The sequence below is a fragment of the Elgaria multicarinata genome, chromosome 13 (genome assembly GCF_023053635.1).
Source record: "Elgaria multicarinata webbii isolate HBS135686 ecotype San Diego chromosome 13, rElgMul1.1.pri, whole genome shotgun sequence".
In the NCBI taxonomy this organism is placed as follows: Eukaryota; Metazoa; Chordata; class Lepidosauria; order Squamata; family Anguidae; genus Elgaria; species Elgaria multicarinata.
The window spans coordinates 31238922-31256729 of NC_086183.1; the positions used below are offsets into that span (position 1 = coordinate 31238922).

General features: G+C 46.4%; 1 protein-coding gene across 1 annotated transcript; it reads right to left on the reverse strand.

Annotated features, from left to right (window-relative positions):
* Positions 1-1563: 1563 nt before the first annotated feature.
* LOC134407939 (galectin-4-like) lies at positions 1564-17808 on the reverse strand. The gene is made up of 11 exons (XM_063139949.1): positions 17741-17808; positions 13260-13348; positions 11375-11576; positions 9606-9740; positions 9120-9158; positions 7289-7330; positions 6387-6425; positions 5800-5829; positions 5070-5158; positions 3066-3228; positions 1564-1720 (listed from the first exon to the last, which is right to left on the reverse strand). Exons 1-11 carry the CDS (start codon positions 17783-17785, stop codon positions 1574-1576), a joined length of 1020 nt encoding a protein of 339 aa, XP_062996019.1. The 5' UTR covers positions 17786-17808; the 3' UTR covers positions 1564-1573.

Below are 17808 nucleotides of genomic sequence, written 5' to 3' on the forward strand. Positions count from 1 at the left end.
TGCGCCCTCCAGGTGTGTTGGACTACCACTCCCATCATCCTCAGCCAGCATGATAGGAGTTGTAGTCCAACACAACTGGAGGGCATCAGGTTGGGGAAGGCTCACCTAAGGAACGGTACTATTTACTATGATGCAGTTATCTGGACTTCCCTGTCCACTGTAGAAAATGGGCTTTATTTTAAGGTAGATAGAGGAATAACGGCTCAAGTGACAGGAAGCCAGATTCCAGCTGGACATCAGGAAAAACTTCCTGACTGTTAGAGCAGTACAGCAATGGAATCAGTTACGTAGGGAAGTGGTGGGCTCTCCCACACTAGAGGCCTTCAAGAGGCAGCTGGGCAACCCTCTGTTAGGGATGCTTTAGGGTGGATTCCTGCATTGAGCAGGGGGTTGGACTCAATGGCCTTGTAGGCCCCTTCCAACTCTGCTATTCTATGATTCTATGTCAGTGGGGCAGTGAATCCGCCCTGGGTTTCAGTCAAAACCAGTCAGAACTCTAAAGGAACTATCCAGGGTCCTCTGCACCTTGGATAGCTCCTTTAGAGTTCTCTGATTCAGAATGAAACCCAGAGCGGATTCATAGCCTCACTGACATTGGAGCCACCAGCCACCACTGCCCCAGAGCCTGATGAGCGTCAATGGTGTGTGTGTGTGGGGGGGGGGGGGGCAGTGTGAATAGCAAAACCTCACAAACCAAGCAGAGGGCAGCCAACCCCTGAATTTAGGACCCCCACCTTGAAATTGTACTCTTTGTTTTGGGAAACCTATCAAGACAGGTTGTGTTTGTGGAGATCCAGTTCTAGAAGGGACATTATGGTATATTATGTATATGGATGTGATGGTCCACTATATAGACACCTAAGAAAAGGTTTTTTAGAGCCTCTTTTAAAGAAAGTGAAATATAGGGGTTTTAAGGGGAAATGAAGGTATTTATTACATTCAACCAACCCATACGTGGTAGAGAAAGTTGTGCTCTTTGCGGTGAAGGCTCCTAGAGGTAGAACAAAGTTTTTGGATACTATCGCTGTGAAGTGTTATAAAGATTCAGAGATATGAACGCAGTGTGATTGACAGGACATTAAAGGTTTCTGTTTGTTTGTCGTTCATCCACCTTACCATAACTTCAGTTGAGGATTGCTATGTATTTCACAGTTGTCTTGTTTTGTGTAACTTTTATGTGTAACTTTTGGGGTTGTATAATAGTGTTGTAAAATGTTAAGTTTGTAAGTGTTGCAATGTCCCGTGGATTGAGCAGTAAACATTTGGTTTGGGAAAACCGGCTCAGCTTTGCCTAACCAGATGCCCTCCAAATATTTCAGACTACATCTCCGCTCCACCCTGGCCAAAAGTCAGGGATGATGGGATTTGGAGTCCAAAGCACCCAAGAAACCGAGATCTCTTCTTAGTTGTACAGAGAAGCAAGCCTGCAGCATTCTTTGAAAGGAAATGCTTTATTCAAGCTGTCATTTAGAATTTCATTTCATTCTCAAGTCAAGGCCAGGTCCCAAAGCCAGGAGAGAGAGAGGGGTGTGTGTGTGTGTGTGAGAGAGAGCGCCTCCCACTCCCCACCAGCTCAGTACTGGATGTATGAGAGAACCACGTCCCCAGCAATCTCAAGCATGTTGATTTGCTGGAAGTTCTGGAAACGATGATTGAAATCGAAGAGATGTTGGTCGTTGGCAAAAACCTTGAAGCGCTGGTTGCCACAGCGGATAGAAAGCTGTTTAGAGGGAAGAGAGATTGTAGACATTAGTCTTCTAGGGCCATTGATCGCTGCCCCCACAACTTATACCAGTCCTGGCGTTCCCCCCAAGGAATCCTGGGAATTGTGGTTTGCTGAGAATTCTCTTAGATTCCCAGCCTCTCCCATAGAACTAAACGTTTCCTAGCAAAAGGGAAGAATCAATGTTTCTAACATCCAAAGCCAAGCCGCTGCAGGGCGGCGGCAAACTCAGATTCACAATCTTGCTTCCGCTGTAGAATAAAACGGCTTCTCTTGCTGTTTTCCCATAGTTATACCATAGAATCATAGAATAGCAGAGTTGGAAGGGGCCTACAAGGCCATCGAGTCCAACCCCCTGCTCAATGCAGGAATCCACCCTAAAGCATCCCTGACAGATGCTTGTCCAGCTGCCTCTTGAAGGCCTCTAGTGCGGGAGAGCCCACAACCTCCCTAGGTCACTGGTTCCATTGTCGTACTGCTCTAACAGTCAGGAAGTTTTACCGTATTTCTTCGATTGTAAGACGCCATCGATTGTAAAACGCACACTAATTTCAGTACCACTAACAGAAAAAAACACCCTAAGGCACACCCACGATTCTAAGACACACCCCATTTTTAGAGATGTTTATATAGGGGGAAAAGTGCGTCTTAGAATCGAAGAAATAGGGTAATTATGTGGCAGACTTTATGGTACTTGGAGAAAATGAGGCAATTCCTTTCTAAATTGGGTCAACTAACACGCACACGGAAGGGTGCGAGGTTGTGCGTTACACAGAACGCTTCCTCTGGGCTCAAGTGGTGAAAGCAAACCTTAAAAAGTTATCAGGAGGTGAATGTTTTCTAAAACAAAAGGCAGATCTAAACAGAGATTAGGATAACTGCCATCTATCCCTAGTGGAGGGTAAATATGAACTATCAAGTGGTGATAATGGAGCTTAGTCCAGACATATCCCATTTGTTAACTTGGTTGTCTTCACTGTCTTGTCAAGAGACATCTTGGTTGCTACTTAGGTTATATTCTGTTTTACTATAGTATTGTCAGTGGAGGCTAGTGCCTCTGACGTCAGTGGGGTGGTGAATCCAGTCCGGGTTTGAGACTATCAGGGAGCTGAATTCTGTGTCCACAATAAAAAACGTCCATACTTAATTCAATGCAGTCATGACATAAACTCATGCCGGAATATGCTCATTGACACAAACATCTTCCAAACATTATTATTCTGGCATCAGAAACTGGATTTTGATGGCTTTCCAGAGAGGCAGTACCAATCCTTTCCCATAGAGGGCAGCACCAAAGACTATTCCCCTCTTCCCAGTGCATGGAATCGAACTCAGTACTCACGTCAAAGTACTGTCCACGCTGAAAGGGGTTAAAAGTCAGCTCTCGCTCCTCCGGACCCCAGCGGCCATTCAGGTAGCTGTTCCGCACCACGGCCCGCTCGTCCATGCGGGGGTTAATATGCAGGATGATATCTTGGGGGCCGGCTTTAAAGTTGATGTGGAATCTGGTAGAGGAAAAAGACAGCCTCAGCAGGAGTCACACGTGCTTTAGTTACACCCATCTGGACTACTGCAGCATGTGCTACATGGGGCTGCCTTTGAAGACTGTTTGGAAACTTCAGCTGGTCCAAAAGGCCGCAAGCCTGACTGTTGATCAGAGCCAGTTACAGGGAACATGTGTGACTCCCTTGCTACAACAGCTTCACTGGCTGCCAGTCTATTTCCAGGCACAAATCATACGGCTTGGGACTGGGCTACCTGAAAACACCACCTTCTCCCATACAAGCCTGCCTGGATTTTACGATGGGTGACTTTCAGCCAGTCACTGACTCTCAGCCTACCTCACAGGGTTGTTGTGAGAGTACACCTATGTTCACCGCTCTGGAATCTTTTTTTTAGATATTGAGCGGCACAGAAATATAGTAAATAAATAAGGTCATATATATGCCATCTTGGAGGAAATAATAAATGGTTCTAATCACTTCTTAAAGCTACCTACGCTAGTGGCTCTCACCAACACACCATCTTCCATATGAAAATGTTGGGCTGTGTGAAACCATACTTTCAGTTGTATGTCTTGAACCCAATGCACCACAACTTCCTTGGATGACATTTCCTCTGACAACTACATTGTCGCAGCAGCCAGAGTGATAACAGAGACCAGAAGGTTCGAGCATATAAGACCCACTCTGGCCGGCTTGCATTAGCTGCCTGTATGTTTCCGAGCCCAATTCAAGGTGCTGGTTTTGACCTATAAAGCCTTCCACGGCTTGGGACCATAATACCTGACGGAACACCTCTCCCGACATGAACCTACCCGTACACTGCGCTCAACATCCAAGGTCGTCCTCCGAGTGCCTACTCCGAGGGAAGCTCGGAGGACGGCAATAAGAGAGAGGGCCTTTTCTGGGGTGGCCCCCCAATTGTGGAACGATCTCCCTGACAAGGCCCACCTGGTGTGGACATTGTTATCTTTTTGGCGCCAGGTCAAGACTTTTCTCTTCTCCCAGGCATTTAGCAATATGTAATTAGCCTGGGTTTGTTTTTGTGGCTTTAAATTGTATGTTTTTGTGTTTTTAAGTTTTTGTATATTGTTTCTAAGTGTTTTTATCCTATGTAAACCACCCAGAGAGCTTCGGCCATGGGGCGGTATACAAATGTAATAAATAAATAAAAGATAGCAAGAAGAGGCTAAGACTTTCTTGTTTTCTTAGGTCTTTCCCTGTTTTCCTAAGTTGACATGGCTGGAGTCTTTTAGGGTGAAATCCTATGGATGCTTTGGCAGAGAGAAGAAAAGGCCTACAACTCCCACAGCTGTGGCATGCTGGGAGTTTAGGAGTTTTTCTGCCTAAACACCCACAGGATTGCACCCTAATTACTTTTTTTAAAAATTGTATCATGATTTTACCTTCTATACCTGCCGTTATAATTTATGCTGTGATGGCATGTTTATTCATTTTATGTTCTTGATTTTATGGCGATTTTATTTGTATTATTGTTGCAGTACTTTTTATTACTTTAAGTTGTAAAACGTATTTTATGAGGCGTTTAATCAATTTGGTTAATAAATAATGAAATTGCCCTGGGATCCATCTGGTTAAAACTCGAACTCGTAACCCCTGGCTCCTAATTTGCTGCCACAGCTAGGTTAAGGAGCAACTGGGATCTACGACTCGAAGGAAAAGCTGGTTGTGGGGTGGGGGGAGTCTCACTGCTTCAGAAAGAGAGAGGTATCCAATGGTTAAAGCAAAATAATTGCCCCCCTTTGCCCCTCCCTGTGCTGCAGTCTGGCAGAAACAACTGTCACATATTCATGAAAGATATCAAATAGGAAAATGGTGAGTACTTTTTAGCATCTTGTGGGATGAATCCTCTCAAGATGATGGTCCTCTTTGAACCCAGGCCTCCGGGAAGATTTCCCACGTAGGGTACTTGCTGAAACAGATTTTATATATCTATTATGCTCGGAAGCAGGAGAACGGGAATGATAAATTCAGTCAAACCATATACTTTTCTCCTTCAGACTGTTGACATGGAACACACACACACACACACACACACACACACACACACACACACACAGCAGTTTCCCAGTTTCTTTCAATTGTGGGAATAGCTGCGTCACCCCAATCCAACACTCCCTCTCCACAATCCAAGGTTAAATTACAACTGAGGTGCAGAACTCAGGCCCTCGAGCGGTTCCCAGAGGCCCCACCCCTTTTTCCTAACCTGCCCCTTTCTCTCAACCACCAATCATTGGGTGGCGGCCCTGCCCCTTTTTCCTAACCCGCCCCTTTCTCTCAACCACCAATCATCGGACGGCTTCCCAGTTCTTGTGCAGTTTTTGCCCCCATTCTCAAAGGTCGGCCGCCTCTCCTAAAGCTTTTAGTTCCTGGCAGTGAGAGTTTTCAGTCTAAAATACACTAGGTGGGTGGGTCTTTCCTCTTTGCCCTCACTGCCATGCGGCCCCCAAGGGCTTCTCTGAAGTAGAATTTGCCCCTCAGGTTGCGGTTCAAAGCCCCTGAACTACAGCAACGGATGAGAACCTATGCAAGCAAGTCCTATCCTCCACTTACCGGGTGGTAGGAAGTCGGAGCTGTCATCACCTGTGTGGGAAAGAAACCCGAAGAGGTCAGGAACTGGCACAAGCACACCAGTGGAAAGGACCCACCCCACCCCACCCCACCCCTCCCCATTATAGTTGAGTCAGGATAGCCAGCTTGCTGTACTGCAGTAGAGGAGAGGGGGAGCAGGGGCATTCCACCAGCCCTGCTGGAAAAGAAGTTTTTGTCCTCTTCCCTCCTCGCTCTGTTTTCCTTGTGTGTCGTGACTTTTTAAGACCGTACGTATGCGGACAGGGACTGTCATATTTAACCAATTACATGAAAGCCAGTCTAGGATCCTTTTGAGCTGAGGAGCGGCATAAATATACTCCAAATAAATAAAATCTGTAGTTCCTAATGGTTCAGTGCTTTTTTCAGGACAAAGGCAAAGGATCCGTCCAAAGCTGGCTAGAGAATGATGGGAGTTGTAGGACTTTTTCTGTCTAAACATGCATAGGATTGCAGTTTAAGCAAGCTTTCTTTGGGGTAGGGTAGAGTGGGATGTTTAGCCCTTTCCTCCTCCTCCTCCCATCCCCTATTATTTATTCCAAGATACTTACTGGGAGGTTTGTAGGTCCGTAGCCATAATTCGGAATACCCTAGAAAGGACATATTGTGAGGTGAGAAAGGCCTGGTTCCACTCCTGCCACAGAGGCTGAAAGGGAACCCAGATACACCTTGGCTTTGTCTACAACGGCTGCTCTGCCCCAGAAGCAGCTGCATCTCGCCACCGGGTAAGTCATACCCCTGTATAACAATTACGCTTGCTGGCAGAAGGGGTCAAACTCTTTGATCAGGGACAGACACATTTGGCAATTTGATAAAATCGCCCTGGCACCATCACAAAATGGCTGCCGTGGGAGCAGGGCCGGCACTACCATTAGGCCAACCAGGCAGCTGCCTAGGGCGCAGACCACAGAGGGGCGCAGTACTGACCTTTAAGGGTCACAGTTTTATACAAATTAGCTAGAACTGGATCTAGACACAGCCTGGCTTTGTCTACAACGGCTGCTTTGCCCCAGAAGCGGCTGCATTTCAATGCTGGGTGAATTATATCCCCCCTTTAAGCAACTAGAGCCTCGTGTGGTGCAGAGCGGTAAAGCAGCAGTTTCTGCAGCTGAAACTCTCCCCACGGTCTGAGTTCGATCCCAGCGGAAGCTGGTTTCAGGCAGCCGGCTCAGGTCGACTCAGCCTTCCATCCTCCCGAGGTCGGTAAAATGAGTCCCCAGTTAGCTGGGGGAAAGGTAATAACGGCCGGGGAAGGCAACGGCAAACCACCCCGCTATAAGGCCTGCCAAGAAAACGTCAGCAAAATCTGGTGTCCCTCCAAGAGTCAGTAATGACTCAGTGCTTGCATGAGAGGTTCCTTTCCTTTCCCTTTTAAGCAACTATGCATGTTGTGGGAGGATAGGAACACTTAGATCCTTTCCTTCCCACCACCTTACTCATTCCGTGTACTTACAGGAAGGTTGGAAGGTCCGTACCCAAAATCCGGCATCATGCCCTAAAAAGGATATATCATAAGGCGGGTACCGAATGCTCCTGTTCCTGCCGCAAGAGCTGAGTTCAGGAAGGAAGCGATTGATGTTTCTCTCAAGCTATTGATTCGCCCCAGAATAAATAAAGCACACTCCGTTCTAAGCAATTTAGTTTGCTGGAAAGAATTACACAAGACTTCTCCCAGAGGACGTCCTCCAGGTGTGTTGGACTACGACTTGCATAGATTATGGGAATTGTAGTCAGTGGAGGCTGGTGGCTCTGAGGTCAGTGGGGCAGTAAATCCGCTCCAGGTTTCCGTTACAACCTGTCAGAACTCTAAAAAAGCTATCCAAGGTGCAGAAGGTTCCATATCTTGGATAGGTCCTTTAGAGTTCTGACAGGTACTGACTGGAACTCGGAGTGGATTCACCACCCCACTGAACTCAGAGCTACCAGCCTCCACTGGTTCTAGTCCATCACACCTGAGGGATGCCTGCAAGGGGAAGGCGGATCCATACCCTTTCATGCCCGCCCCCACTCCTGGTTTAATCTAGGATGAGCCTATGGAAAGGAGGACGGGGCTTCTGCATCTAACAGTTGTATAGAAAAAGGAATTTCAGCAGGTGTCATTTGTATGCATGCAGCACCTGGTGAAATCTCCTCTTCATCACAACAGTTAAAGCTGCAGGAGCCTTGCCCTCTTGATCAGTTACAAAAGAGTTGGAAGGGGCCTATAAGGCCATCGAGTCCAACCCCTTATGAGTGACGACACATGCTTAGAAGTGCAAGCAGAACACCTGGTGATATCTCACAAGCAGTGCCAGCTCCAGGTGTGGGGTGGGGGACCTTGGGCCCCCTCCCTCACTGAGTGTACCTTCTCACCACCATCGTCACTGGCTGCTCTTTCTCGTCCTCTTCCTCCTCTTTCTCATCATAGCTGCCACTCACCAGCCTGACAGGCACAGAGCCAGGGAGCAGGGAGGCTGCGGCATCTCCCACTCCTCTGTGGATCTGGGCCAGAGCAAGAGGGAGGTGAACAAGCAGGTTGCAAAGATGAAGAGGAGGAATGAACCCAGGGCTCTCTTGTTAGTCTTCTTGGGCCCTTGGGTGGTGCCCGAACATTCCGACCCATGGTTCCAGCCTTGCCGCATTTGCACTGGGGTAGAGCACGACAGACCCAGATCACTGCTGTCTTTCATAGAATCATAGAGTCATAGAATAGCAGAGTTGGAAGGGGCCTATAAGGCCATCGAGTCCAACCCCCTGCTCAATGCAGGAATCCACCCTAAAGCATCCCTGACAGAGGGTAGTCCAGCTGCCTCTTGAAGGCCTTGAGTGTGGGAGAGCCCACAACCTCCCTAGGTAACTGATTCCATTGTCATATTGCTCTAACAGGAAGTTTTTCCTGATGTCCAGCTGGAACCTGGCTTCCTGTCACTTGAGCCCGTTATTCCGTGTCCTGCACTCTGGGAGGATCGAGAAGAGATCCTGGCCCTCCTCTGTGTGACAATCTCTCAAGTATTTGAAGAGTGCTCTCATGTCTCCCCTCAATTTTCTCTTCTCCAGGCTAAACATGCCCAGTTCTTTCAGTCTCTCTTCATAGGGCTTTGTTTCCAGACCCTTGATCATCCTGGTTGCCCTCCTCTGAACACAAAATCAATCAATAAATAAAAATGTACTTTAGTATTTGAGAGTCCGTCATTTGGCCCCAGAAAACCCAGTGAGCTTCACAGCCAAGCAGGGACACAAAGGTTGCTTCCCCACATGATCCAAATGCTGCACAGCACCAAAAGTGTTCTCTTTGCGGTACTCACCGGCATCCCCATCTGCGGAAAAGATTGTGGTGGCATGCCCTAAGCCAGGAAGAGAAGCAGAAGATGACATCAGCGGGTGGGCTTAGCCCATAGGCCCTATTTTACAGAGGGCCATCTTCTATTTGAAGGTGTCCTCTGTTTGAAGGGATTCACCACCCCACTGACATCGGAGGCACCATCCTCCACTGCAAAGGCTCAGCATCTATTGAAAAGCTGCCCTGTCCAGGTCAAGTTTAAAGTACCTGAGCAGGCAGGTACACCAGTCATATGTGTCTCCCTCACTACAGTGAGATCAAATGTCTTTCTATTTAAGTGAAAACCATCACCTCTAAATTTGCATCTAGACATATAAATTAACGCATGCAAATATTACGCTAAATTTGTGCCCTCTTTTTTGGTGACACCTGCCCTCCATTTTGAGGGGCAGCATTTTAGGGCAACCTCATCCCAGAGCCCTTTGAACCCTTGCCAGGATAGGATACTCACCCCGCCTGGCATCGGGGCCCCACCCATGAGGGTCAAAGACTGTAGTTCCAGGTCTCCGTCGGCGCTCACGACCTGGACGCGCTCCGGAGGGATCCTGTGCCCGAAGTTGCAGAAAGGATTCCTGTTCACCATGAGCTGGTAGGACGCAAAGAGGAGTCATTGGATCTCAATTCATGGAGCTCCACTTTAACCACAAGGTTCAGGCTGGGCTTCACTCCTGTTTTCCCACAATCTGGTAACAACCCCAGGAAGCCAGGCCAAATCATTCCCATTTTACAGATGGGGAAACTAAGGCCGAGAATCACACCCTGTCCCTACAGCTGTGTGAACCTGGATCCAAACCACATGTACTAGCCAACAGGTTTAATTTTATTTCATTTCCCACATTCTGATATTGCCTAGTAACAAAAGTTCTTGGGGCTGTTTACAACGACATTCTTAAATCATAAATACATTGCCTTCCTATTTTCTGCAAGATAAATCACAATAAAATAGAAACTCATGTATACTTATGGTAAATGGTCTTGCACCGTCCCTTTTCTGTGGATTTTATTTTATTTTCATTACGGTCCCCCTTCCTCTGTTGTCTACTCTATGCTGAATTTCAAATTGTATGCTCCTATTTCTATCTAGAACACAAATGTATGTTCCTGATTACTAAATAATAATAATAATAATAATAATAATAATAATAATAATTTATTTATTATCAGCCTCTCCATTTTGATTGAGGCGGGAAACAACAATAAGCGATAAAATACATAAAACCGAATTAAAACATAATATACATTGTTAAAAACATCCTAAAAATCCTAAAACATTCGAAAAACATCTAAATGACTTTGATTCATCTAGGCCAGCCTTCCTCAACCTGGGGCGCTCCAGATGTGTTGGACTGCATCTCCCAGAATGCCCCAGCCAGCAGAGCTGGCTGGGGCATTCTGGGAATTGTAGTCCAACACATCTGGAGCGCCCCAGGTTGAGGAAGGCTGATCTAGGCTGTTTGAACATCAATACTGTGGGGATCGTAGAACCAGAAACCTGAAGGCAAGTGCCTTCTAGTTGTGTTGGACTACAACTCCCAGAATGCCCGTCTTTTTTTCTTGCAAGGCGTTCACCTTTGTTCCAAGAACCCTGAGCTATGCCAGGCTGGTCACCAGTACACGTAGGGGGGACCACATTACACTAGTTTTAAAATCTCTTCACTGGTTGCCAGTTGGTTTCCAGGCAAAGTATAAAGTGTTGGTTATCACCTTTAAAGCCCTACATGGTTTGGGTCCAGGCTACCTGCGGCATTGCCTTCTCCCGGACAATCCACCCCGCACACTCAGGTCCTCTGGGAAAAATCTACTTCAGTCTGCCAAAATTAGGCTGACAGGTATTACCCAGAGGACCTTCTCTTCTGCTGCTCCCAGACTGTGGAATGGCAAATTAATATAACTTTTAATATAACTTGGCAGTCTAGTAGCATTCAAGAAAGCTATAAAGACTGATCTTTTCCGGCAGGCCTATCCAGTGGAATTTTAGGATGTTTTTAGAATGTTTTTAGGACGTTTTTAACAATGTATATTATGTTCTTAATTCAGTATTATGTATTTTATATTTACTGTTGTTCCCTGCCTTGGTCAAAATGGAGAGGGGGGAAGAAATAATAATAATAATAATAATAATAATAATAATAATAATAATAATAATAATAATTGCCCTCCTCCGCCTCACCTAATTGACGGATTGGACCTCACACACATGCACACATGTCATGAACCCACCTGGTATCCATCGTTATTGACCACAAAGATGATCTCGAATTGCTTCCCTTTGTGGAGGGGCATGCTATGGACCTCCTCTCTCCCCCACTTGCCCCTCTCGAAGGTGTTCAAGACGACCTTGTCTTTGCCGTCAAAGCGGGGGTTGAAGTGCAGGGCGATGTCCGCTCCATCTTCTGGGCCACAGGCAAAGTTCACCCGGAATCTGCAAGACAGGGAAGGCGAGACAATGAAAAAAAGTAAGCCAATACACAATCTATCTGCTGCTAGCAATCGTCACCTTCAGCTCCACACCCCTACGGAAAGTCTAGGCTGGGCTTTTTTGGTAAACTGGGAAACAATTTGCCTCTATTTTCCATTTAATGTTTGTTAAACCAAATTTATTTAAGGAAGGAAAGGAACCTCTCGTGCAAGCACTGAGTCATTACTGACTCTTGGAGGGATGCCAGCTTTCGCTGACATTTTCTTGGCAGGCTTTATAGCGGGGTGGTTCGCCATTGCCTTCCCCAGTCGTGACCATATGAAAAGGAGGACAGGGCTCCTGTACCTTTAACAGTTGTATTGAAAAGGGAATTTCAGCAGGTGTCATTTGTATGCCTGCACCAGCTGGTGAAATTCCCTCTTCATCACAGCAGTTAAAACTGCAGGTGCCCTGCCCCCTTTTAAATCTGGTCACTCTAGTGTAGCTCCTGCAGCTTTAACTGTGGTGATGAAGAGGGAATTTCACCAGGTTCTCCATATATACAAATGACACTTGCTGAAATACCCTTTTCTATGCAACTGTTAAAAGATACAGGAGCCCTGTCCTCCTTTTCATAGGGTCACCCTAGATAAAACAGAGACACGAAATTTTAATTTTTATTTGTTTCTTAATTTGTATTTCTCCCCCCCCCTCCAATTTGGCACCCCCACTTACCCTGGCACCCTAGGCCACCACCTAGATCACCTTTATGGATGGGCTGCCCTTGATGTATAGCCTGGTGCAGCTGACACTTTCCTCTGCTTCATTTATGGCAGGGAGGGTGTTGATGCTCAGGGGCCAAATCCCCCCCCCCCCCCGAAAAAAAAATCCAAATTCAAATCCCATGCTTCAGGATTCCCAGATGGCCACGCCCCTTTTCCCCAGAGCACCTCCTGTCATTTGGTGGCTTCCTGGCTTTGTGCAGTCCCCCCCTCCCCCAAAAAGGTTGAAATCATAGAATCATAGAATAGCAGAGCTGGAAGGGGCCTACAAGGCCATCGAGTCCAACCCCCTGCTCAAGGCAGGAATCCACCCTAAAGCATCCCTGACAGATGGCTGTCCAGCTGCCTCTTGAAGGCCTCTCTTAGGACTTAGTTACTGGCAGTAAGAGGTTTAAACTAAAATGTGCTGCTGGTTCTGGTTTTGGGGCTCACCCTTTCTGCCTTCAGCCCTGCTCACCACCAGAACATGGAACCCCCCTTCCCCAGGACTTCTCTGAAATGCAATTCTGCCCTCCAGCTGAAAAATATTCAAACCCCTCCCTCTTAATGTACGCTGAAGCCGGCGTCCTTTGATCTAAAGAAGCAGCAAGTTCCTAGCCCTCATTGCTTTGGACACGTGACCGAAAACGTGCGAGAGGAGCAAGCCCTTGAAATACCCGAAGGTAAAGATGAACGAAGAAAGGTGGTGTGTGTGTTTAGTAGTGAGAGACACGACATAAATCTTGGACCCTGCCCACAGCTGGGAGATTCGAGGTAAGCAGGTCGCTTTTGCCACGTGTGCATGCACTGACATCCGTGCAAAAGGTTACCGGTAAGTTTGGCGCGGAGTTTAGGCTTTTGGCAAGCGGAGCAGACAGAGTCCTGCTCCAAGAGAAGGGACAGAAGCTGCCCACCCCTCTCACCCCTCCCATAATGGCCACTTTACCTCTTGGTGTGGTGGGGTACCGTCCCTTGCACGTAGATGGACATCCCAGGTCGGAGTCCGCCGGGGACAAACTTATTGTAAGGGAGCGGCTGGGAAAACAAAGACATGGAACCAAGTCAAAAAAAACCTTTATAAACCTCCACCAGCTTTTCCCGAGCTAGTGCCCTCTGGACTACATGTCCCATAAGTTCCCAGTCAGCATGGCCAATGGGGGGGGGGTTGTAGTCTCCTGGAGTGTAGTACATTGTCTGGAGTGCAGCACCGTGGGCAAGGCTGCCCTACACGACCAATCCCGCATCGGTTTTGAAGTTTGGCTTATTGCTCAAAGTTGTTTTTAGATATATGTTGTCTTTGTGTATTCTGTCTGCTGTATGGTTTGATGGTTTTAAATTTTGTATATGGTTTTTAATGTCTTAATCTTTTGTAAACTGACCAGAGATCTTCTGCTATAAGAAAATAACAACAACAGCGACAATAATAATAATAATAATAATAATAATAATAATAATAATAATAATTTATTATTTTTACCCGCCTCTTCATTTGGATCAAGGCGGGGAACAACAATTAAGTATAAAATACATAAAACTGAATTAGAAACATAGTATGCATTATTAAAACATCCTAAAAACATCCTAAAACAACCTAATAATAATTGTATTGAGGAAATGTTGGTAAGGCTCCATCTTCCTTGGACTCAGGGTTTGCAGCATCCCTCTGGGTGACTTGGGGTTACAAAAAGAGGACAGCGACTAACCCCCATTTTTCATGATTAATAAAATAATAATAATAATAATAATAATAATAATAATAATAATTTATTTATTTATTTATTTATTTGCTACCCGCCTCTCCCTCTGGATCGAGGCAGGGTACAACACAAACGCAAACACCATAAAATACATATGATGCATTTGCCAGAGTTGCAAACTTCACGGATGACCCCCCAAGAAAAGGGGTGATATCTGTGGGACTTTCCCAACAAAGTTTATAATAAATTTGAACCAGTACAGCCAGCAACAAAATGTTGCAGCGCAAGCTGCCGGCCAGCCTGCCGGCCTGATGTGCCTTCTTCCAGCAGGGCTGGGCCAGGACATTTTACACCCTGAAGTGGAGCAGCAAATGGAGTTCTCCGCCCACCCATCCCCAAGTCAATGCACAGAATATTCAAGGTCTGTAAAGTGATTTTGGCACTTGAGGTGCACAAATGCTTCCCTCCCTTTTGGGCAGTACAAAAAAAAAATTCCATTAAGGGCATATCCTATCTATCTTCAGACAGAATAAAAATTCCTACTGGAATGCTGGAAGTTGTAGGGTGTTTTTCCTGTCTAAACATGGACAGGATTGCACCCTAACATAGCTTTTATCAAGCTGCTTGCTGACACCTCCATCTTGTGTGTGGATGGTGCAGATTTGGCTCAGTATGGATCAGTACTCAAATCATGAGTTTGCTTTTAGAAATTCCAGTAATAAAGGTAAGGTGAAGAGCACCTGAGCATGTGCAGAGTGGCTTTCAGTCATCACTGAAAACCTCCATACATTTGACACTCTGGTTCAGAAGTTACAAATCCTTGGCAGACTCAAAGTCCATCACCCCTCTGTTCAGAAATTCAGCTGTATTACAAGTAACTTCTGGAAATCCCAGGTCCTATATCCAGATCCTGGATTTGTCTTGGAGCACAGAAGTTTATGCGGTGAAAACGGACCAGAAAAGAGACTGTGCCACGCCCAAATAGATCTGTTGGTCTTATTGGTCCCAGTGGCCATGGCATCCTTTGGTGTGGAACTTGACATTGGCTGCCGTTTCATTGCAAAATAAAAATAAAAATCAAGTTTCTAGCCCCTTTGACTGAGAAAACACATGTGGGAGTTGGATAGCTAGCATCTAGTGGGGTCTCAGAAGCTAGAGTAGTCGCAGAATAATATTTGCAGTGATTGAAATGCAAGTTAAAACCATAGCTTCTATTTAAAATAAAAAGTTACGTGGAACCGATAACAATATACTTTTGCACGCTTAATTCGGAACAAAGCTGGTGACCACCATCACCTCCAAGCCCTTCTTGCTGTCGCTGAGTTTCCAGCGTCGAATGGGGATCCGTAGAGGACCCATTTGTTAATCATTTATCCATGTAACGATGAAGCAGAGCTTGGGGCGGAACACGGCTTGCCGGAGGTCAAGCTGCCGACCAGTTCCGCCCTTTTCCCCCAGTGTTAGAACGGAGGAAGGGTACGATGCGGAAGAGATTAGTCATTCGATTCGCCTTATCGGATTGCTTCGTACACAGGAGGAAAAACCAAGGATGGGGGAAATTGCAGTGGCTGCCAACCCCAGCTGGGTCAGGCCAGCGTGAGCAGGATCTGGTCCACGCTTTGGCCAGCGTGGACTGAGATCAGTGAGGTTCTGAAGGAGCAAAACAGCTTGCTTGGGTAAGCCCAGCCGTGCGGGGCAGGCAGCATGAAACTAGGGCAGGCAGCTTTGATCGATGAATAAATGCAGGTAATTGGCAAGATCTCCTTGGTGGGGAGAGGAACAAGGCAGCAACCGAACAGGTGCACAGCCTGTTGTGTACCTGTCCAAGGTACAAAGCCCCCATTCCATCAGCACGGGAGAGGAGCTCTTGCTTTCTAGTGAGAAGACTATATATTTTTGATAAATTTGCTAAATTTGCTGCGTTGAGTAAGCCTGTCAGGTTTTGAGACTTTCTACCCCGAGGAAAGTTCCTTGACACATCCGCTCACTTGCTGGTCAATCCCCTACTCGTGACAAGGTTTCTGGGGCATATTTTGGCCTGCTACACTTCACTGTTGACCCTGTGGGAGAGGAGGGGGGAACATGGGATAGGTAGTCCAACATCTCAGGACTGCACCAGTTAGTATTAATCGTGGGTGGCCAAGCTTTAAGGCAGATTGCAAAGGTGACCGAGAGAAATGGGAAGAGATACAACCGGATTATTAGAGCAACAGGATCTGGTTAGGCCTCATCTAGAGTATTGCGTCCAGTTCTGGGCTCCACAATTCAAGAAGGACGCAGACAAACTGGAGGGGGTTCAGAGGAGGGCAACCAGGATGATCAGGGGTCTGGAAACAAAGCCCTATGAAGAGAGACTGAAAGAACTCAGCAGGTTTAGCCTGGAGAAGAGAAGACGGAGGGGAGACATGAGAGCACTCTTCAAATACTTAAAAGGTTGTCACACAGAGGAGGGCCAGGATCTCTTCTCGATCCTCCCAGAGTGCAGGACACGGAATAATGGGCTCAAGTTACAGGAAGCCAGATTCCGGCTGGACATCAGGAAAAACTTCCTGACTGTTAGAGCAGTACGACAATGGAACCAGTTACCTAGGGAGGTTGTGGGTTCTCCCACACTAGAGTCATTCAAGAGGCAGCTGGACAGCCCTCTGCCAGGGATGCTTTAGGGTGAATTCCTGCATTGAGCAGGGGGTTGGACTCGATGGCCTTAGAGGCCTCTTCCAACTCTACTATTCTATTATTCTAATATTTTTGGATTTGACTCATGGAACTGTTGATCAAAAGGATGGCCCAAAGCCTGGTGTTAAAGCAAATTCTGTTAAGCCACAATCCTATGCATGTTTAGTCAGAAAAAAGTCCTACAAGTGCCGGTACACCCCAGCTAGCTTGCTGTGGACTTTCCTTTGCTGTCTAAACAACTCATAGGACTGCACCATAAAAGATTTAAAAGGCCTGGGAGAACAGGGAAGTCTTAGCCTCTTGCCACGCTACGTTTTGAATAAAATGCTGTTTTTAATCTGGATTATATTGTGAGCCTCCTTGAATGCTGTTTTTGGAAAGAAAAGATGGGATATAGATAGATTTAATATAAAGAACATAAGATTAATATAGATAGGATTAATGTAAAGAACATAAGAGTAATATAAAGAACAATTTTGCAGTCTCAGTAAAAACCCAGCGGGGAAAGTATCGCATTCCAGACTGAACTGCTAGCCGAGGAGCAAGCCTAGCTCTAAGGATTGACTAAAGTCTCAGCCGCCTACACTGCATGACTGGAAAGACGCCGCACCCTGAATTTTATAACGGTGTGGCAGGTCATGGTTTGCCAGCATATTGGGATTGATGCACAAATGTGGGGAAGTGGAATATCCCGGAGTTGAACTCCAGGTAATGCACGACGATGCAGGCTTTAGAGTTACACAGAACTCTTAATCCGACAAGCTGGAACGGCAGCAAAGCCCTTGCTAGGAAGAGAGTAACTGAGGTTACTTATTAACATAAAGCGATAACTACAGGTAGAAGCGGGGCTTTGTGAAATTAAGCAAAGTTTAAAAGGATGTTAGAGGTTGTCGTAGCGGCTCCAAAAAAAGTTTGTAATTAAGCCTGTTTGAAAAAAATCAGTACAATTACATTTTAAAAGTCCAAAACAGGGTTTTTGTTTTTGGTGGCTGTGGGGCTGGATAATTGCATGCCTTCGTAGCGAATCCAAGAACCCAGGGAGATGGGCACTCACCGGGTTGTAGGTTGGCATGTAGCCTGGTGCTGGAACGTAACTCATGGTGCTGCCGTGTAGCCTTGCCG

Bases quoted from the DNA above. Each gene is read 5' to 3' on its own strand.
- LOC134407939 (XM_063139949.1), bottom strand. From the start codon at position 17,785: ATGAGTTACGTTCCAGCACCAGGCTACATGCCAACCTACAACCCG. The intron at 11,577-13,259 runs GTAAAGTGGCCA...CCTGTCTTGCAG, and splicing joins GTACCCCACCACACCAAGAG to ATTCCGGGTGAACTTTGCCT. The intron at 9,159-9,605 runs GTGAGTATCCTA...TTCCTGGCTTAG, and splicing joins GGGCCCCGATGCCAGGCGGG to GGCATGCCACCACAATCTTT.